Source organism: Peromyscus californicus, unplaced genomic scaffold (genome assembly GCF_007827085.1).
Source record: "Peromyscus californicus insignis strain IS unplaced genomic scaffold, ASM782708v3 Scaffold_24__1_contigs__length_46423439, whole genome shotgun sequence".
In the NCBI taxonomy this organism is placed as follows: Eukaryota; Metazoa; Chordata; class Mammalia; order Rodentia; family Cricetidae; genus Peromyscus; species Peromyscus californicus.
In genome coordinates this window covers 38289580-38312110 of record NW_026294535.1, presented here as the reverse complement: position 1 = coordinate 38312110, position 22531 = coordinate 38289580, and the positions used below count along the sequence as shown (strand labels likewise).

At 49.8% G+C, this 22531-nt stretch overlaps 1 protein-coding gene across 1 annotated transcript in view; it reads left to right on the top strand.

Moving 5' to 3' along the window:
* Positions 1-17385, top strand: part of Rassf3 (Ras association domain family member 3) — a 66941-nt gene extending 49556 nt beyond the window's left edge. Inside the window, exons 2-5 of the mRNA XM_052753475.1 lie at positions 8705-8812; positions 10898-11135; positions 13253-13362; positions 14685-17385. Of these exons, the coding sequence (XP_052609435.1) occupies positions 8705-8812; positions 10898-11135; positions 13253-13362; positions 14685-14834 (606 nt within the window). The 3' untranslated portion in view covers positions 14835-17385. The remainder of the gene's footprint in view (positions 1-8704; positions 8813-10897; positions 11136-13252; positions 13363-14684) is intronic.
* Positions 17386-22531: the final 5146 nt, after the last annotated feature.

Here is a 22531-nt window from a genome sequence, read left to right as displayed (position 1 = left end):
TGGTGGGGGCACGAAGTGAGCAGGGGTCCGCCAGGGTGACACTGGGAGAGGTTGGTGACAGACAGACAGACAGGGGCTGCAGTGATGTTCAGAGCGCACCTGTTCTCATTTCTCTCTGCAGACCCATCCTTAGAAAGCTTCTTTTTTGTTTTCGTGGTCTGTTTACTTTTCTTTCTTTTTTTTTTTTTTTTTTTTATGAACAGTCTAAAATACCCACCCATGTTCTCCTCTGGGGTCGCTGTGACTGTTAACTAGTAGCCTTAGGGACAAAGGATGCTTCAAATTACCAGGGATGACAGATGTGTTTCAGGTGTATTGGTCACCCCATCCCCCCCTTCTCCCCTCCCAGAGAATACAGACTGCATGGTTAATAAGACACAGAACTATTACATACACCGTCATCACAGCACTCAGTCCGAGGCCGGTGGATGGCAGGTTTGAAGCCAGCTAGGGCTACATGATGAAGGGACAAAAAAATACGTCCCTGCTTCATGTGCTCGCTGGGTCACAATTAATGAGCAGCACGTTCACAACATTGTTCAAAATCTCCTCCTGGCCGGGTGCTTTTACTGATTTCTTAACTGCAGGGTTTCGCAGAGTCTGTAGCATTCATTCTAAAGGCCACTGGGCATCTTTGCAGGGATGCTGGGAGAGGAGGCGTCCTAAGTACGTACGAGAGTGCTTTTTCTGTCACAGGACTGACGGACGCTCCCAGGGACATGGGCCCCATGCCCTCTCCTTCTGTGGTACCCACACTTGTATCAGCTCCCACAGTTTCCCCGTTTGCTTTCTGCCTGAGGAACATCCGTTGTTACAGGGATGACGAGGTGGGTGTTGATGAGGAGAATGCACACGTGCATACTAGAGTTTTCCCCCAAAAGCTGAATCCAGGCAAGCGTTAGACTCCTGAGATCCTCACAGGACTGGAAATAGAGCACCAGCTAAAAGTCTCCCTCCATCTGGCAGGGCAACAATCCCAACTTTAGAGCGGCCAGTCCGAATCACGATGGCAGGACCACACATCAAGAGAGGCATCGGCTCTCTGGACGTGGCACCCATGGACTTGCAGTAATGGGGTCTCCAGAGCACAGAAGCTAAGCTGCTTCTTTTTTTTAATGATTTATTTATTTTTATTTTATATGCATTATTGTTTTGCCTGCAAGTATGTCTGTGTGAGGGCGTCATCCCCTGGGACTGAGTTACAGACAGGGGTGAACTGCCAGGTGGGTGCTGGGAATTGAACCCTGGTGCTCCGGAAGAGCAGCCAGTGCTCTTAACCACTGAGCCATCTCTCCAGCCCCGTCGGCTGTTCTTTTAAGGTCGGAGACCAGCACCGAGTATCCCGGAAAACGCTGCTGAGTCTTACGGTTATGTCTGCTCCCTTGCCGCGTCTTTCCACCTGAACACCCCGTTTACATTGTTTTCTCGGTGCTTTTCCCTCATCCTTTGCACCGGTGACCATTATTGTCGAGCTCTGTCCTGCCCACTGCAGCAGTTAAAAGAAGCCTGTGGCTCATTTCAGTCACCGAAGCCAAAAGTTGATCCTTGAGAAGACTGTGCAGGGCTCTGCCTCCTCCGGTGTCTTGGTGCGGCGTGTTCGCCAGGCAGAGGTGTTAAATCCAGAGCCGTGCCCTTCGGCCTCGCTTACACACATATGCACAGGGGCTGAGCAAGACAGGCTTTGTGTGACAGCCCCTCCTGTGTTCATCCCGTACCAGGGCCTCCACTTCGCACACCTAAAGGACTTCTCACCACAGTTCCCTTCCGCTTTCCATACTCGAACCCAGTTCAGGAGCATATATATAACTCATAACATGTTTTCAGTCAACTTGGAGTTGTGAGGCATGCCTGTTACCCCCCGCACTAGACGTGGAGGCAGGAGGATACCCTCAGCCACACACATAGCAAGTCCGCAGCTAGCTAGCCTAGGATACACGGGCTCCTGTCTGGGAGAAGCAAAACAACCCCCCACCCCCCCACCTCGAAAAACACCTTTTAAACATGTCAGCCCTGCCTCCGCTTGCTCTGTTCCCAGAGAACTTGTTTCTTTTTGGGGGGTGGTGGTGGTTGAAACAGGGTCTCTCTTTGTAGCCCAGGTTGGACCTAGCTCTGTAGACCAGGCTGGCCTAGAACGCAGAGCCCCACCTGCCTCTCTGGGATTAAAGGCGAGAGCCACCACACCCAGTGAGGACTTGTCTCTCCTGCACCCGCTGCAGCCCGCTCCAGGACTGCAGCAGGAAGTGCCTCTCCAGACAGTGGTCTTCCCTAATTTAGCCCGTGTGTTAGTTACTTGTCTTGTGGCTACCGCCAGATGCAGGAGGATAGCAACTTAGAGGAGGAAGGGCTTGCTTCCCACCGAGTTCAAGTGTCGAGGGGTGACAGAGTCACTGGGTCTGTGGTGCCCACCGGGAAGCAGAGAAAGGGGGGGGTGGGGCAGTGCTTGGCTGGCTTACCCCCCCCCTCCCCATTTTATTCAGTCCAGGACCTCAGCTCAGTGGGATTGTGCCGGCCACATTCAGGGTGGGCCTCCCCCGCGCCGTTAACCCCCTGCAAGCACCGGTATCCACACAGTGTGCCTCCTCGGTAATGCCCTCCGTGTTTCTTACTCCAGCCAAGCTGACACTTGAAACCAGCCGCCACGCCCCAGCATCCATCGTCTTACTTCCTTGCGGGAGCCAGGCCTGGCCGGAATATGTTTATAGGAATCAGCGCCTGCACTCAGTTCACCTTCACTGGCCCTGAGTCCCGTCCGCAGCCGGGGCCCACCCCTCCAGGAAATGTGCTGTTGGAGGATGGACGCCGCTGGATAGTTAATACTTCTGTTTTAGTCTGTGTGTAACCCCAAGTCTTGGACTTGTTCTGTTTCTATGCCATGGGGCAATCTAAGCTCTTGAGATATATCGGGGGGCAGTGACCTGTTTTCAGAACGGGAGGTGGAGTGAGCAGTATTCATGATTTCGGTTTGGTCTGGAGAGCAAGCCCTTGTCGGCCTGGTCAGGCTGCCCTCTGGTGATGCAGGCTGGACCACGAGGAGAGGGCGGAGCTGCACATACTAATGGTCGGCCTTCCTTACGCCTTAGAAAAATCTGTTGGTTGTTTTGTCTTGTTTTTTTTCCTTCTTCCTTCGGGCCCCCTTGGGGAGGTCTGTAGCTTGCTTATCCCTCTTTTAAATTTTGTGTAATTATTATTTGTGGGGGTGTGGGAGCACCCCCAAACGGCACAGGGCAAAGGCCTCCCTTGAGTGGGTTCTGAGACTCAAAACTTGTTGACTGCTGCTGCACACTCCAGACAGGCTGTCCTGCAGTGTCCAGGGACCCCCCCCCCCCCCCCATCTCTGTCTCCATCTCACCCCGGGAGCTCAGGCATTGCAGATGTGTGCCGCTGTGCCCAACTCTCTGAGGGCCTGAGGTTCAAACCCAGGTCTTCAGGCTTGCACGGCGGGCAGCTTACCCGCCGAGCTGTTTGCAGAGTCCTTCATGGTATAGAACCCAGTACCTCGGGTGTCTCACCCACGTGCTCTATCCGTGACCTATATCCCTGGTGCCTCCTCGTGTCTCAGAGGCTTGTAGTGCCAAGTGCCATGGCCGTCCGTCCAACCTGCACTCGGGGGTGGGGCACAGGGTTTACCAGGCTGTCGGCCAGGAAGAGGCGGAGAGGCGGAGGAGATTGCAACTGCCTCCCACGGCTTGAAACGAACTTGGCCCCGAGCTTGGCACCAGTGGGCACTAATAAATGTCTGAGGATGGCTTCTATTGGGCCCTCTCGGTTGTATGAAGTAGATCGTGTTTTTGCACAATTTCACAGAGACGGGAGAGCCAGGGGTCAGAGAGGTTGCCTAACTTGCCTTTGGTCACAGAGCTAGAATGTGGCAGGGCCACGATGTCAGACCCAAGTTTGTCTAAACCCTAATTCACATCCCTTCACTAAGCTAAAACAGGGGTAGTGATTATGCAGATCTGTCTTTTCCTACCCTCTTTTGAAGCTGCTTGTATTTTCTTGTCATGGTTTGAGCTTCTTGTTCAGTGGTTTTCTACTTTAAATTTTGATGTCGCTTCAGAGTTAACCAGAAACAAGTAAGTGATTTCGCAGATCCTCCCTCGGACTTGTAGGGGAAAGCCTGACTTATGAGCCTTTGGGAACAGCACCTTGGGTGCAGGTTGTCTGTGCCTGTGAGGTGGGTGTGTCTCTTCTGAGAAAGTCTACCGGTGAGAAAAACAAACAGCCTGGCACTGTGGCCCCACCCAGGAAGCGAGGTCGACCCAAATTGTGCTCTTTGGGCACCCCGGCTGAAATGTCTTGAGTTAGACTTTTGCCTGGCAGAACTCTCCCTGTGGCCTCAGACAAAGATATACCTTGTAACCTGCCCAGCAGACGCTCTGGGGTGTGGCACCAGCCCCACCCCGGCTGCCAAGAGCAATAGCCATGCATTATTCACAGGTGGCTGCCCCTGCCCTGCCCTGATGTGAGAGTCCCTCTTATAGTCTACTCTGCCACTCCCGCCACGCCACTGCTTAACCCTGTCTTTGCCCTTTGCCCCCTCCTTCCCCAACCTGGGCTGGATCACCCCCCCCCCCCACACACACACACACACAGGGTGCTGGACGGGCGCATATTTGGAAGGATTCTTCCCAGGTTGGCAGACAAGAGTCTCTCAAAGGCTTAAACAATCTGGGAGTTTTTCCAAGGTAAGGGTCCTCTGGTTTGGACCCTCCCTGAAATCAGCATCATTTTCCACCCACCCCACCCCACCCCATCTGTGCAGTGGAAGCAGCTGAATTTGTCAGGCACATGCAGCCTGGACTCCCCAGAGATAAACGTGCACCTTGAGATGGAGACAGCTGCTGCTCACTGAGTCCCTGGGTCTCCCCGCCACCCCACCCCCCCAAGCACAAACATGTACGATTGGTACATGAGTAGACATCCCCATCCCCCCATTTTTTTTTTTTTTTTAAACCCAGCTCTGACATGCTCTGGGCTGCCGCTACTTTCCCACGACTGACTGTCCGTCTGTCCGGTTGATCTTTGAATAAGGAAGTGCTGGGCCCAGAAGGGGTCTTGTAGGTCCTGGCCTCCAACTCTCTGAGTGCTTTCTAGTCTTTCCTTGGTTTAACCCCTGAGAAGCAAAGGTAACCGCTCCTCTGTGGTCATGTGTGGGTTATCCTGGGGACATGGCTCCTTTGATCTGCCTCAGTGCCCGTGGGCTTCTGATTCCAGGGGGCCTAGGGCCCGGCTCTCGGCCCTGTCTTCAAGGCTGCCTTTGGGAATTGACTAACTTGACTTAACCCTTCGGTCTGCCCCCTCACCTCTTTTCCTTAGGAGTCTCACCCAGGTGAAGCCCCCAGGATACACATGCTGTGGTTTAGTTAGCGACCTGGGGGCCTGTTAGCTTCCTTGATTGCGTCTATGGAGCCGCGTCCCTCACTTGGTCTTACGAGAGAGAACATCATCAGATCATATCTTTGCTGTTAGGTCACCAGCTCTCCAGATATGACCTACTGCAGACTCCTCGTCTAGCAGGAAATGAGCGAAGAGACCTAGAAGGACGAGCAAGCCCCGAGGCCCTGTGGTGGGCCGGGGAGCAGAGCCCGGATCTTGCTGGCATGCCGTTCTTCTGTCTCACTCCACACGGTTAACGTGGTGCTGGTTCGCAGTGCTGGATCAAAGCCTTGTGCTTGCTACCACTCGGCCATTTCCCTAGTTCTTGTTTGTTTTTTAAAGATAGGGTCTTGCTACATAGCCTAGGCTAGCTGCTTCCTGAGTGCTGGGATGACAGGCATGTGCCGCCGCCACACCAGGCTATTCAGTTTTTCTACCCCTTTTCGAATGGCATCCCCTCTGAGCCTGTATGGTCTCCACCTGTGGATTCAACCAACCAGTTGTAGCCTCTGCTGAATGTACACAGACTTCTTTTCCCTCACTAGCATTGCTGTGACAATTGAGTGACAGCTGTTTCTGGAACACTGACATTGTATCAGGCGTGGCCACTAACGGAGATGATTTAAACTGTGTGGGAAGAGGTGCCTAAGTTATTTGCAAGTCCTGGGCCGTTTCTTTCATAAGGGACGGAAGCAGTTCGGTATCTATGGAGGAGGCAATGCCTTTTACCATGTCTTCTGAGGAACACTTATATGTGCATTGTAGAGCCCCTGGGCAGTTAATACTTACAAATTGAATGTGTAGACAAGGCTACCTCGTTTCCCTGGTCAGCTGTGCCGATTGGGTGATTAGTTGTCAGCTGGAAAGAACAGAAAGAGGAGAAATGGGCTGGTTTTGTTGGTTTTTGTTTTTTTTGTTTGTTTGTTTTGTTTTTGAGACAGGGTTTCACTGGGTAGACCAGGCTGGCCTCGAACTCTCAGAGATCTGCCTGCCTCTGCCTCCCGGTTGCTAGGATTAAAGGCATGTGCTAACATGCCTGGCTTGGTCTACACATTTTACACTTCCTTAGAATCTTCTTATGAAAAATCTTAACCCACAGTAACAACAAATATAAGACTGTTGGGGGGGGGGCGGTGGGATGGGGGCTCCATCGATACTGGCAGTGTTCCCAAGGGGCTTCAGGCTTGCCCATGGAGCCGAGGAGATGAGCGTGTTATCTGCGCTGGTATTTCTTCGGTATTGTCTGTGTTCGAGTCCTGGAGACTGCCCCAGGCCAGTGTAGAAACTGGAAATGGCTGACAGTGGGTGACCATCGCACTCATTAGGGCCTCAGAGCCTTTTTATATTCCGGGTGGCATTCCGCCCGGGGGGTTCTGGAGTGGCCATTCCTGGTGTATTGATGCCATCACCACACAGTAATCACTCAGGGAAACAGCTGTCTGCCTGGAGACTATCCAGTGTGAGCATGGTGAGCCTTGGCCAGCTGGAAGAGGCCTGTCTTCATACTTTCTGTTCGGAGCATGAACCATCCGAATTTAATTTCTCCTGAAGATGTTTTTTCATCTCTACATCTCTTCCAATCTGCTCCTTGAGTTTGAACCTGACTGTTCACGTGTTCTTTACGTTTTCAAACGTTTGTCTACACCAGACCTATCCAGTTTAGTGGAAATGACATACAGGACCTGAATTAAGATAGCGCTGGCTCCGGTAACTAGTGGGCACATCGTTGGAAGGGCCGATTGACTCTGCAAACCTCTCCTCTTTCTTCCCTCTCTCACAGAGAGACTAACTAGCTCATTTGAGGGAGGATTAAACGAAAGCGCCCACGCGGAGATGCAGGCTGCCGGACGGTTGGGCTGGGGAGAGTTGCAGGGCTCTGGGGCCAGGCCTCCACCCAGCAGGTTAATTCGCTTCCTAGAACTCAGTCTTACATGGACACAGGAGTCATTATGCCAGCTTGGCTGGGTGGCTAGGAGAGTTACATGTTGTCCAGCCAGGTGCCTGGTGCACTTGGCTCACCAGATGTTACAGTTAGGCCTTGTGATTACAGGGCTGCACCTGTGTTGTCTTAGTTAGGGTTTCCATTGCTGGGGTAAGACTCTGTGACCAGAAGCAACTCGGGGAGGGGAGGGTTAACTTCTTTGAGTTTGTAGTCCCTCCTCCTGGGACGTCAGGGTGCAGGAACTCAAAGGCAGGAACTTGAAGGTAGGAACTTCATGATGCACAGACCATGGCACCCAAGACCACCAGTCCATGGGTGGCACCGCCCACGGTGAGCCGGGCCTGCCCACATCCATATCCAATCAAGAAAATATACCCCAGGCTTTCCCGACGTAGTGGGGGCGTTTTCTCAACTGAAGCTCCCTTTTCCCAAATGACTCTACCTCGTGTCAAGTTGACGTAAAACTAAGTAGGACACGAGGTCTTCAGGTGATCCGTTCTTAGTGAATTCCAGAGGGTCACGAGAGAATTGAACTGGTCAGTATGTCCCCTTTCGGGTTACAGGAGAGAGGAGGTGTGGGGAGAAGTAGGCAGGGTGGCGAGATGGAGGGGTCTGGTCACTTGTATTTGGCATAGGGACTGTTTGGAAGGTAAGTTACCCTCTGGTGGTTGTGCATGGTTTGACAGGTCGATGGCAAGCGCTGGCTAATTGGCATTTATTACCTGCTGTACCTGCTGCTGATATGAACTGTAAAGCTGTAGAGACCATAACACGGATGAAATCTGCTTGGGAGAAGCTCTGCCTGTGAATCTTTAACTATTCTTTGAAGCTGGGCATAGTGGCTCATAGCTTTAGTCCCAGCACCCAGGAGGCAGGGTTACATAATGAGACCCTGTCTCAAAAATAAACATGTGCTGGGCGGTGGCGGCACTCTGGAGGCAGAGGCAGGAGGACCTCTGTAAGTTCAAGTGCAGCCTGGTCTACAAAGCAAGTTCCAAGACAGCCAGGACTACACAGAGAAACCTGTCTCAATAAATAAACAAACAGTTGTTTGAAGTGGAAATGTCTAGTATCTGGTACTGTGTGGAATGTTATTTCTGCAGAAGGAAAATTTAGCAAAGACATATTTGCAGAATGATATTCAATGAAATACCGTTTTTAATTGCTGATGGATTGATTTCATTTCATTACCCCTAGGAAGACCAGTGTGGGAATTGAGAGGTGGGTGAACCCGGTGTGTTTGAAAGTCAAATAGAGCAGTGCACGTGTCTCAAGGAGACATGTATGTGCCTGGCTGCTCTTTTGTGGAATGTAGGAGAATCCTGGTTTATCTGCATTTTTCCCCCTGTGGTTGTTCATGCATGACATGATTTGTTTTTCTTCTAGGATGTGGAAAAAGAGAAGGACACTCACAATTACCTCAGCAAAGAGGAAATCAAAGAGAAGGTCCATAAGTACAATTTAGCTGTCACAGACCAGCTGAAGATGACCTTGGTAAGTACTTCCTGGTTCAGTTGGCTCTTGCTGGAAGACAAGAGGGGTCAGGGAGATGGCTTGGCAGGTACAGGCTGGCAGTTTTGATCCTTCCCAAGACCCAAGGGAAGGCCAGATGTTGTGCACATCTGTAATACCAACATGCTGCAGAGAAGTGGAGCTTCAGGCCTGGTAGCCTGGAATAACCCAGAGCTGCAGCACTGATAACAGACCAAGAGACCCCGCCATGACCAAGTGGGGGGTTCTCTGACTTCCCCCAACAAGCCATGGCCCACATGGGCCCGTGTACAGCCACGCACCAAAAAATACCAAGGGATCTATGATTTATCTGTTTTAATCTCGTAACAGTCATGGATGGGCAAGATAGGTAGAACAGGAAAATAGGGTATTTTTGCAATTTTCAAAATTCAATCTCTTTGTAGCCGAGGTTGAAAATCGATGATTATGTGAACACCACACCACCACCACCACCGCAAAAAAAAATAAAATAAAATAAAAAATGAAAAAAAGTGAAATTTAGGTGGTGAGATGACTCAGAGGAAAAGCCACTTGCTGCCCAAGCCTGAGGGTGAAAAAAGAACTCCACAGTTGTCCTGTTTTAATAGATTTGTGGTTCCGCCCTGCCAGGGGATTTTGGGCGTTTCTAATCTTCCTGAAGTAGCTCCGACTCTAATGAGACTTCCTTTGCTTTCTACTCGGTCAGTGTAGAGCAGACATGGAAGCAGCTAGAGGATTTTGTGCCCGTGGATCGGAATGTAGTCTAGCTGAGTGCTTTCTCCCGACTGTCCGTATGACACGGGGCACACAGCGTTCAGCTTCCTTCGAGGTGGTACCACGGGGTTCTGCAGCATTGTCCCACACCGTGGGGAGGTCGGAGGGCCAGGGTTTAGTGACAGTGAACGGCAAAGCTCCTGTCTTCGTGACGTCTTCCTGTGGTCTCCAGACTGGATCAAGCTTCACCCACCCATGTGTACACACACACACACACCCCCGCAGCACCTGCCGTCCACTGGCGCCATTTTTCCAGGGCTGTGGACCCCAGTCTGTTAGTCTGCTGCCTGTGAACTGGCAGAGTCTACCTTTGAAAGGACAGAGTGACCTGCTTAAAACTCACCCAAGTGGACTCTGTAACCTGTGGGCCGGAACTTTCACATGTGATCAAAGACATCTCTCCAGTGGCCTTAAAGCCACCAGAAGGAGAGGCAGGGGTAGATAACCCCAAGTCAGCCTGCCCGCCCGCCCGCCTCCCTCCCTCCCTCCCTCCCTCCCTCCCTTTCTTTGATTTATCTTACTTATGTGTATACATGTGTCTTTGTGAGCATGGGTGCCCTTGGAGGCCAGAGGCATACACACAAGGATAAACAAGGAAATTTCTAAATTGATCTTGAAGAAAATAAGAAAAATAACGGAAGTTCTTAAAAGTGCTACCATATAGTATTTATTAAATCAACACTGATGATTTGTTGTAATAAGACATGATAGTGATGTGTTCTTATAAAAGCCAAGACTAGACCGTCAGCTACTGTGACAGCTAAGAAGTGTCGACCCAATGTGCGTGGTAAACCGTACCTGTACTTCGCACGGCCTGGATCCGCTTTAAAGGGGCCTGACATGCATGGCGTGCTGTGAGCTAATGAGTACTTAACAGTTTGGTGGAGGTGTCACCTGGTATGTGTCCCCATTACCACCGGGAATAAAGCCAGCCTGTTTTCCTGGCGCCAGCTCACTGCTGACTTGGGGTCTCAGAGCCCTCTCTCTGACCTTCCTTGAGCGCTGAGTGGAGTCGGGCAGACGTATGTGTGCCGCACAGGGCCGTGTCCTCCCAGATGGGTGCCGCCCCGGCTCACGAGACTCCGGGGGCTCTCGCCTCAGGGCTGGCGAGCTGCAGGGCTAGCCTGTTTCCCAGGCAGCGTTTTCTCCGCGGCATCTGCCGTAAGATCTGGCGTTGATCCCGCACTGAGGTCGTCCCTCTCCGAGAGAGGAGTGGGGAAGAGCTCTTCGCTTTCCCACTTGTCTAGGATGTGCTCTTTTCCCCGTCCCGCCTAACCACCCGCTCAGTGTGGCCTCCCTCTCTTCCCTCTCCAGAAGTCCAACGGGGTTTACACTGGCTTCATTAACGTGCAGATGGAACTCTGCAAACCCACCCAGACCCCTGCCAACCCCGGGAGACTCCTGCCCAGTGGCGGCGGCTGTATGAACACACTTCATATCAGCAGCACGAACACCGTGGGAGAAGTGATCGAGGCCTTGCTCAAGAAGTTCCTGGTGACCGAGAGCCCCTCCAAGTTTGCACTTTATAAGCGCTGTCACCGGGAAGACCAAGGTACGTCGCCACACTCAGAACGAAAGCCGTCTGTCTGCTCTGTTTATGTCGCTCGTATTCATTAGCAGAGGGACAGCTGAGAGATGCCGTCAACCCGTCAGAGCCCGGGCGGGGACAGATTGTGGAAGCACACTCCCATGGCAGATCTTTATGTTTACTGGCTGTTTATTTTGAGTTGAAGAGTGATTGAGGGGCTGTGGTAGGCATGTGTGGAGGATTTGCTGGTGTGCACAGAAGGACAGGTTTGGTGACAATGATGTTAATGTCCTTTAGGACACAAAAGAACATTTGTGTGGTTGAAGCCTTCAGAAATGCTTTCACATGTGAAGTCCACGTGGCTTGATGGGGCCGGGAGGCACACGTGGGACCCATTCAACTGACGTGTGAAAGAGAGTGACCTGGGGTCTGTCCGAACTTATGTCCATGCCCGGTGCCTAGAAGGAATATTAGATCACCTCATGAGATGGGGTGGGATGTCCTGGGTGCGGTGTTTGAACAGAGGTTGGTGTTTATGGTTCACACGCTCTGTGCTGACCAGGAAGTGCAGCTCATATCAGTGAGCGGTTTAAGCTTTTTCCAGTTTTCCTCTGGGAAAAGCCTGCTGCAGCCACAGAGGAAAATGTACTGAGTTTGACATGATGGTAGCGGCCTTCAGCGGTACAGGGTGACGGGCACACAGCTTCTCTCTGGGGGTGTGCATTTGTTAAACACAGGCCCCTCAGAGCAGAAAGACAGGCAAGTCAGAGTTCCATTCTGGGGCCCCGCCCCCAGCATGAATCTTAACAAGTCTTATTAATAAAAACAAACCTGAGGCCAGTTATTGGGGTGAATACTGGAAGATCAGAGAGACAGAACAAGCCACAGCTAACCTCACCTGGCCAACTTCTCAGCTGATCTTGTTTCCTCCGACTGGAAGCTTCTGTGTCCTCATCCCAATGGCTCTCAGCTGAACTGCTGCTCGAAAGCCTGAAGCTTAACCAGCCAAATGCTTCTAGTTTCTGGTCCTCACGCCTTATATACCTTTCTGTTTTTGCCATCACTCCCTGGGATTAAAGGCTCACTTCTTGGGATTAAAGGCATGAGTCACCATGCCTGGCCATTTCCAATGTGGCCTTGAACTCACAGAGATCCAGATGGATTTCTACCTCTGGAATGCTGGGATTAAAGGCGTGAGTGCCACCATTTTCTAGCCTTTGTATCTGGTGGCTGTTCTGTTCTCTGACCCCAGATAAGTTTATTAGGGTGCACAATATTTTGGGGAACACAATACCACCACACACCCCCAAGCCACACGCTCAGCAGCCTGGTGAAGGAGGAGCAGCCACCAGGAAACTCCGATGCAGATGTGTCTGAAGTACCAAGGGACAGGAAAGGTCTGGTGACATTTTCAGCTTGCCGGCCACTTGGCCAGCTCGGCTGGACATCAGCTGCACGATGTAAAGTGTCAGCGTCCTGCTGAACCGTCATCCTCGAGGCTGGCGTGTCTTTGGACACTAGGGTGTGTCTGTGTGGACACACTGTGTGTGTGTGTGTGTGACAAGGGCCTGGCTTGCCTGTCCGCCAGTTCTGGATCTGCAAAGAGGGTTGCTCCTTGAGCGTTGGGTTCATGTTGTTTGGTTGAGATATTTTCATTGTTTTTAAAGGGGTTAAGATCTTCCCCCAGAAAAACTTTTCCATTTTCCTGACAGGGGGACAGAATTATCATAAGCATATTTTTTTTTTTGGTTTTTCGAGACAGGGTTTCTCTGTGTAGCTTTGCGCCTTTCCTGGAACTCACTTGGTAGTCCAGGCTGGCCTCGAACTCACAGAGATCCGCCTGGCTCTGCCTCCCGAGTGCTGGGATTAAAGGCGTGCGCCACCACCGCCCGGCTATCATAAGCATATTTGGGGCAAGTTCCTGTTCTATTTTATTATTGGATCTCATTTCCTCCTCGTCAAGGCATGGTGTATGCCGGGTGGGTTGTTCACTGTGGGCCCTCGGTGTTACGGTAAGAGAATGGTGATACAGAGGCTCGGATGTGCACTGTGGTGGGATGTGTCCAGATGGGGGCTGTGTGGGGACACTGTCCCAGAATCACTGCAGCCCTCTGTAACCTGCTGTTGGTCTCCTTTCCCAGTGTACGCCTGCAAGCTCTCCGACCGGGAACACCCACTCTACCTGCGTTTGGTGGCCGGACCCAGAACGGACACGCTCAGCTTTGTTCTTCGAGAACACGAGATTGGAGAGGTGAGCAAGGAACTGTTGACAGTGGCGTCGGCCTGCACACAACAGTCAGCCTGCTTCATTGCTGTGCAAGGACTGGGGGCGGGGGGGGGGGGGGGGGGGGGGGGGGGGGGGGGGGAAGGGGTGAGATTTTTGAATCTCCCGAAATGAACCCCAAGTTAGCTTACAGTGTAATTCTCTTAGAACGTTCTGCTGCCGAGTGCTCTTCAGGAGTCAGAGGAAATAACAATTCTTACTTATCCCCATGCAGAGAGCCATTTTTACTTCTTCCCAGCTCCACAGGACTAATCCAGCCAAGCTTCCCCTACACATCTGCTACTAAGACAAGACTCCAGGCCAGTTTCCTTATAAAGGGCAACCCCACATGTGTGGCCACAGAATCCCCTGCCCTCTCCATCCAGTCAGATGACCTAGTTCTGTGTGCATGAGCGCCCCTTTCTCTCCAGGGAGGAGGTATTGGGGTGCCCATTGAGAGACATTTCAGACTGCTCTGTAGATCATCTGTGAGCTTTCAGTGATCCTCGACAAAGTCTCCAGCCCAGGTCCTCGACTTCAGAAGTGAGGCGTGTCCCATGGCGTCGTCAGTCTATGAGGCTGGGAGAACAGGCTTGCTGGCTTAGATGTCAGGAGACCAGCACTGGTTAGATGGAGGACACGACCTGAGGCGAATCTTCTGATTATTCTAGGCCTTCCACTCAAGATAATCCATAAAGTGCTACTAAGTGCTTCTTTTAAAATGATTGTTATTAGCCGGACGGTGGTGGCGCACGCCTTTAATCCCAGTGCTTGGGAGGCAGAGGCAGGTGGATCTCTGTGAGTTCAAGGCCAGCCTGGTCTACAAAGTGAATGCCAGGACTGTTAGAGAAACTCTGCCTGGAAAAACCAATATGTATGTATGTATGTATGTATGTATGTATGTATGTATGCATTATTATTATTATTATTATTATTATTATTATTATTATTATTATTATTATTGTGTGTGTGTGTGTGTGTGATATGTGTTCATGGACATGTGTACCATAGCACACACATAGAGATCATATATATATGATTGTAGGAGAGGAAGAAGACGAGACTGTGACCCCAGGTGCAGATATGGGGAGTCAATCACCGGACCCCCCCACTTTCTTATAGTCCGAGTTCTGCAGGGCTTGCTGTCACATGCTGTAAAGCCAGCGCTGAGGCAGAGGATCGTGAGTTCAAGACTAGACAGTGTTACAGAGCAAAACCTTTGTCTCTGGGGAGACAAGAAAAGAAGGAGCCGAGGTAATCGTGTCCGGACTCTGAGTTAAACCTGGCATATTCCTCTCTGCCCCCCACAGTGGGAAGCCTTCAGTCTCCCGGAGCTCCAGAACTTCCTGCGCATCTTGGACAAGGAAGAAGATGAACAGCTGCAGAGCCTGAGGCGCCGCTATACAGCCTACAGGCAGAAGCTGGAGGAAGCCCTGGGCGAGGGGTGGAAGCCCGGCTAAGGCCAGGGGCCGCCTGCCAGGCAGGCACAGCTCGGACCGTGAAAGAGCAGCACCGCCTCTCTTCTCAGAGAGCTGCTTTGGTGCCCTCTTCTCTCCCTAGACACAGTTCCCAAAGCTTGGTCACACAGCATCCTGCGCCTCACGAATTGGCACACGGGACTCCGCGAGCTTGTTCTGTTACGGCATGGCGATGTTACCTCTTGCAAGCTGTGAGCCTGTGGTCCTCGGGCGCGTCCTGGACTGCTTGGAAGCATGAACTCTGGGTTGATGTCCCTTGATTTCTTCTAGTTACTTGGATTATGTGATTTTTTGTTGCTGTTGTTGTTGTTGTTAAGCTTCAGGGTGTGCAGATTAACATGCAATCTTCGAATACTCGTCCTGTGGCGAAACTACCTGCTTGGTTTTCTTCTGTCAGAGCAGCCTGTCCACGTGATCTGAAAGACATGGGAATGTAGGCGCTCTGGGGGACTGGGGAAAGATTTTGTAAGAGGTTCGACAAAGAAAGTAAAGAGCATGTTGAGAAGGTAGAGGGGAGGCGAGAGCCCACGGCGACTGGGGAAGGCCGCGTGGCTTCTAAGTTAGTGATAGAGGAGGAAGGTACATTTGTTTGTAAAGGAGTTAAAAGCATTCAGGGTTGATGTTAGGCTCGTTTTGAGATTGGTCGATTTGCTAATGGTAAAGTGTGGAGTCAGAGCCGACCAGCTAGGAGCTAAGCCCGAAGGAGGGATCTGTGAACTGCAGCTGACCTGCGGTGGATGTACCCTTGACCGAGGAGATCCAGAGTTAGGCCCCCTGCAGCTGGATCTGGCCTCGGTGCACCAGTTCCCCGACTCCACTGGTGTGGAGTGGCTGGTCTCCGGGTGTAGCTTCTCTGTGTAGGTGGGGCTTGACCATGGCTGATTCCTCTTAAATGTAGTTTTTTTTTCCCCCCCGCCCCCAGAGGTTGTTCTCAGTTAAAAAGGAGTTTAGGTAAGGACAGTTGTTTCCTCTCCGCTGTTAGCTAGAAGATGTATCAAGTCCAGGGCTCACAGCAGACTTTGTGACAATCACTCTCTTCCCCCACTTTATTCCGCCCTTCCTTTCCCCTGCCCCCTTCCCCCCCTCCCCCAATGGCTCCCTACTCCCCACCCCTCGCCAAAACTCTTACAGAGTAGAGGACAGGGTGCTGATTAAAGACCCAATCCACCACATCCTTGCCTCTCAGAGACTTGACTAAGGGCCCCGAGGAAGGAGAGTCCACACCCAGCTGACCGCACAACAGGCGTCCATTATGGAGCTATTTTAACCAACGTGTGCATGTTCCTTCCAACCAAAGAAATGGATGTGCAATAGAAACCTGCCTGAAGGTGGGCGCCGTCGCCTCCTTGTCTGCGGCAGCTTGCAGGTCGGAGAGCAGAGGGAAGGGTGTGCTGGGCTTCTAGAGGGGCCTTACGGTCAGTCTGATTTTAGTCTAGATAGATGATGATGTTGTTTATAAATTCCCAAGGAATTGTTAACGCGGTGACACTCAATGGATTCTTTTGGAAATTCCAAGGTGCTCCAGTTTTTGCCTTTCTACGAACCGTGCCTTTGACTGAGTATCTGTCCCATCGCGGTGGCTCCTCCTGCCCTGTCGGGGACCACCATCCTGTGGGAGGCAGAGCCATGTGTGGGTTATGCTCCGCAAGCTCCCAAGACAATCGGATCTTCTAAGCTATTAGGAAGAGTTGGAAAAAAAACAAACAAAAAACCACAACAAAAAACCAGTAGAACTAGCTATAAAATATGAATGGCACATCTTGTTTAATTTTGCATGTCATTTCTTTCTAGTGCATCCATGAGGCTTTAGTGACATTGTCACCCAACACTCTGCCTTTGTTGTTCAGGGAATGCCTTCATGGTTTCTGTGCTGGTTTGACTGTGAGACTGTGGGTTTGTGTCTGCTGTCGCCAGCCAACCACCTGGTCTTCTAATTACTCCTCCGAGTAAGCTTAGAGTTGGTGAGCATTATAGTTCTTTAGTTTAAGACCCTGTTAGAACCGAAAAGTAGTAGCTGATGGCTATCTGTGAATTTTTTTTTTTTTTTTACTTGAAGTAGAGTGTGTGATGCAGGAATCCTCATCTGTATTCATCCCAACCTCGCTCGCTGTCACGTGCACTACACCCTGTGAAACTTTACTGTATGAAGACCTGCCAGTTCCTGGTTCCGGAAGACTGCTGTTCCCTCCCGAACACTGGTTACTAGAGCAGCGTTTTTTAACGCATCCAAGAAGGAAAAGAGCCCCAAAGGCCAAAGATCTTGATTTTTCCACCACTGTTCAAACCCTCACGTAAAAGGAAGCTGAGCTTTGCTGTCATACTGTTTTCTGTTCAGAATGTGATGGTACCGGACCGGCGTTAAAATGAAGGGCAGAGTGGCAGGGGAGCATTTGGAATCTAGACGTTCAAAGCTATATTTATAATGTTGATGAGTTTAAGTTTTATTTTTATAGGGAAGATTTTTCTCCCCTGAAATTGTGTCTGGAATGGCAAAATTGTTTCTATTATTAAAAATTGAAGTTGTTAGTTGGTATTTGTATGTCTTTATTTATGGTAATATTTATATATTCACCGTTTTTGGACACACTTTTTTTTTTTTTGAGAAAAACCTACTAGAAGTCAATAATGTTTACAAGGGTTTTTGTTTGTTTTGTTTTGTTTTCTGGGGAGAGGACACAACATTCTTCCAAATATCATTTTTGTGTCTTGTTCTAGCCCCATGTCTGCCTGTCCTGGACATTAAGCTTGTTTTCCTTGTGAACTACGTATGCACTGGAAACTGTAGAAAGCCGTGTACACACTAAAGAGTGACTGTGAAGTGGACGTCCCGTGCCTACCAACAACAGCCCGGCAGTCCTTAGAAACCCCAGCCCACCCCTGCCCTTTTTTACCTGAAGTGGCCACTTCAGCAGCTGCAGGGAGTGTTTGGTTTTCTATTCCTGCAACTGCTTTTACAAATGGAAAGGAGTTTTCTTGGAGTTGGTGTGGCCGACCTCCCAGGGTTCTGTCTCCAAGGCTGCTGACCGTGTTCTCGGCTCTACTGCCCCCTAGAGGCCTTCCTGAAATGAGGGCCAGGCCGTGGGAAGGAACTGGCTCTGGATGGGTCACTTTTTTTTTTTTTTTGCAAACTTTCCTTCTAAAGGTTATGAACAGGCACTTCAACTCCTAGTACAGGGGGAGGGTTTGGGGATTTTCCCCTTCGAGGGAGTACCTTCCTGCCCTAGGCGTCTTTACAAAATACATTGTCAGTTGATAAGTTTTTTTCCCCCCACTAATTAAATAGTCTGGGGGCTGGAGAGATGACTCTTTGGTTAAGTGCCCTGACTGATCATCAGGCAGGACCAGGGTTCAATTCCCAGCACATACTTTCAAGTTGATCTGGTGCCCTCTTCTGGACTCCGTGAGCACTCCGTGCATATGGCGCACAAACATACATGCAGGCAAAATACCCATACACATAAAATAAAAATAATCTCTTAAAAAAAATTTTCTTGATGGGGCATGTTGGCAAATACCTTTAATTTTAACACTCAGGAGGCAGAGGCAAGTGGATCTCTCAATTCAAGGCCAGCCTGGTCTACATAGTTCTAGGCCAGCCAAGGCTACAGAGGGAGACATATAACCTGTCTCAAAAGCTGAAATAAAATAATTAAAAACTGTATTTTTCTTTTTTTAAAAGATTTATTTATTATGTATACAGTGTTCTGTCTGCACATATCCCCGCAGGCCAGAAGAGGGTGCCAGATCTCATTACAGATGGTTGTGAGCCACCATGTGGTTGCTGGGAATTGAACTCGGGACCTTTGGAAGAGCAAGCAGTGCTCTTAACCTCTGAACCATCTCTCCAGCCCAAAAAACTGTATTTTTCTTAGAAGTATTCAAAATGGCAAGAAAATAACTTTTTTTTTGGTTGGTTAGTTTTTTGTGGTGTGTGTGTGTGTGTGTGTGTGTGTGTGTGTGTGTGTGTGTGTGTGTTTTGGTTTTTTGAAAATAGTGTCAGTCAACAGAACAATTATTTTCATATGTTACGTCAGAGGAAACTGCACAAATAAGAACCTGCTTTAAATTTCATTCAACGTATAAGGCCCATACTGTACCAGCCAATGTGCTGTTGAAAAACCACCAGTACAGGACTGTCCAAAGACATTTGGTGGGCGGGGTAGGGGGCAGGCTATGGAGATTGGCTCAGAAGTTGGCTCTTGCAGAGGACCCTAGTTTGGTTCCCAGCTCCAGGGATTCGGTGCCCTCCCCTGGCCTCTGGGGGTACTGCATGTACATGCACAAACCCACACACACAGTTGTTTGTTTGTTTGAAGACGGTTTCTCTGTAACAATCCTGGCTGTCCTGGAACTCATTGTGTAGCCCAGGCTGGCCCGGAACTCACAGAGATCCACCTGCCTCTGCCTCCCGAGTGCTGGGGTTAAAGGCGTGCGCCACCACCGTTCAGCTTGTTTTTGTTTTTGTTTTTGTTTTTTTAAATTTTATACACATTGGTGTTTTGCCTGCATGTATGTCTGTGCACCACGTGTGTGCCTGATGACGGAGAAGGCCAGAAGAGGGTGTTGGAGTTACAGGCACTTGTGAGCCGCCATGCGGGTGCTGGGAATTGAACACGCGTCCTCTGGAAGAGCTCTTAACCTCTGAGCCATCTTTCCAGCCCCATAGGGTTTTGTTTGTTTGTTTGTTTGTTTTTTAAAACATTCAGTAGTGTTTTAACGAAATAACAAAAGACGCTGTGCGGTTTAAAATCAGGTCTCAGTTTCACATTTCAGTTTTGTTTTTTTTTTTTATTAAAAAGGGTGAGATGTATATAGGAAGGGTTAAATGGTTTATAGCCAAGAAAAAAAAAAAAACAAAGCCCTGCTGGAGTCAACTTACATATCTTCATCTCTGTTCCCGTCCTCTTCACCTTCCTCCTCCTCTCGATCCCTTCAACGGTGACGACTGCCATTTTGCTGCGTCAAGTTTTCCTTCGTGTCCCTAGGCAGCAGGGTCTTTTTGTTTTCTCCGTCAGGCCGATGGCCATCTGGGCCGGTGTTGCTGCGCCACATCCCTCCCGAGGTTTCTCAGCATCGCCAGGGCACAGGCTGGGAGGGTCTCGTGATTTTCAGGTGTCACTGGAAACAGAACAAGAAAGAGACCTCTTGGGCGCATGGGGTCAACTCTCTTCTCGTTTTCGTTTCCGTTCAGGACAAGCCTTGTCTGCGTCTGCCAAACCTCCTCTGGCGGACTTGATCTTCCGCCCTGTGAGCACTTGGAGTTGACTGAAGCCCGGGAGCTGCTCCTTGTGCTCCTCCTCTGGGTTTGCACCAAGAATGCATATGGTGCCTAGCACGGGGATGCACACTTCAATCTGGCACTTGGGAGGCAGAGGCAGGGGGATTACTGTGAGTTCCAAGGCAAGCCTGAGGCTACACAGTGACCCTATCTAAAAAAAAAAAAAAAAAAGAATGCATATGATATTTTCTTCCTTAGTAAGACGTTACCTAGTACCCATATATGTGTGCAAATATATGTGCATGTGTATATATATACATATTATATTGTACATACATATATGTTTTTAATATGTATGCTTCCATGATTCTCGACTCCTTACTCCCTCCCCAAGACAAATGAGGCAAATAGAAATGAGAATTTCTCCCTAAGGCAGGTCATGGAAGCAAATGTGCTCTCTGTCTATCTTACGTGAGGCTGCAGAGCTGGCTCAAAAGTTAGAGTGTTTATTGCTCTTTCAGAAGAACCGAGTTCAGCTCCCAGCACCCACATCAGGGTGCTCACAACCATCTGTATATAACTCCAGCTTCTGGTTGCTCTCATGCCTCTAGCCTCTGTGGGCACCCACACTCACGTGCCATCTCCCTTCCTCCGCACCCCCTGACACTAAATTAAAAATAAAAACCATTCAGAAAAGCAGAAAAGACCTTCGGTTGAGTTCCATCCCCAGCTCTATGTCAAACAACTACTGCTAATAAAATTAAAAGTAAATTACTTGTCTGAAGTGTAGCTCAAAACTCGGGTTCTCAAGGGTTCCTGCTTCTTTGCTGTGAGGAAGCTAGGCTGCACAAAGAGCCGGAACAATCTGGAGAGCGTAGCTGGGCTTCCCTATTAAGTCTGTCCCATTTCAGTATGGCTGCCCATGCTCCACTGCATGCTTATGTCCTGAAGGCTCCATCCTCACAACCACTCCAGCCCATCTGGAGAATGGAGAATGGAGAATGATCTTGCCCAGTGACTTTCTTCATCTGTGTCTTTTGTCATAAGCCCGCACACACAGGTGGGTGTTAACCTGGCTTCCGTGGGCTGCTCTAGTAGAATGAGCCTGAGGAAGGGCCAGGGGAAGCCAGATTTATAGCCACATAACCTGCGACTTTAAATTAGCGTCTAGTATGCAGTGAGGTTTGGGGGACTGAGCCCTCCACTTGTGGGTTGGGCTTACAAGAGGCCATCTTGTTGCTTCTCGCTGCAGGATTCCTGGCTGGTGGGGAGTTCTCTTGTCTTCCAGGCTCATACCACGGATCAGTGTGAGCGTGTGATATATAAGAGGGGAGGTTGGAGAGATGGCTCAACAGTTAATGGAGCATCGGCTGCTCTTCCAGAGGTCCTGAGTTCAATTCCCAGCAACCACATGGTGGCTCACAACCATCTATGAGATCTGGTGCCCTCTTCTGGCATGCAGGCATACATGTAGGCAGAACACTGTATACATAATAAATAAACCTTAAAAAAATATGTAAGAGGAACAGAATTGTTGGTGTTTTTGTTGTTGTTGTTTTGTTTTGTTTTATGGTTCAGTTAAACACTGCATTTGGATGGTGTCAGATGATCTTAATTTGATGTTTCTCATCTTACTGAAAGGAGAAGTCTCTGGTACAACCCATGTCAACAAGGTGCTAACCACGTGCCAAGCCTTATTCAAAAAGCCAACAGTAGAGTAAGCATCTACTCCACACTGAATACTGTAAACATTCCCCCTCACAGGTGAGGAAACTCATTGCTACCGTGAGGGTGGACGGCCTGCCTTCTCAGCCTTCTTGTTCTCAAGCTCCAAAAGTGTTCAGTAAACTGCATTTTCAAAGAACAAACACCACATCCCCTCTGATGGGCAGCTGGTGAGGGCAGGCTTATGTCGGAGCAGACGGACTTTCTACCCACTTATTGATTGATTGGTGGCTGTTCTTCATTTATGGTTTCATTCAGGGCAAAAGTTCTCAACCTGTGGGTCATGACCCCCTTGAGGAGGGTCAAATGACCCTTTCATAGCGGTTGCATATCAGATATCCTGCATAACATATCCAGTAATTTACCTTATGAGTCATAACTGTAGCAAAATTACAGTTATGAAGTAGCAATGAAATAATTTTATGGTTGGGGGGGTCACCACAATATGAGGAACTGTATTAAGGGGTCACAGTATTAGGAAGGGTGAGAACCACTGATTTGGAGGATAATACTAAGTTACAGGGAAGGAACTGTCTTGGGTTTTCCTTGAGGGTCTCTTGCCAGGGAGGATTGGTCAGATCAGCGAACCAACCCCAGTGTGGCTCTTGTGATCGGTGGGATCATTTCTGGAGCTACCAGGGAGGAAAAAAAAGCATTCAGGAGCAAGTCACAAAAGCCATCCAAACTGCTGTGTGCCACTTTCTGATGGGAGCCACGGCTTGCTAAATTCGGTGTT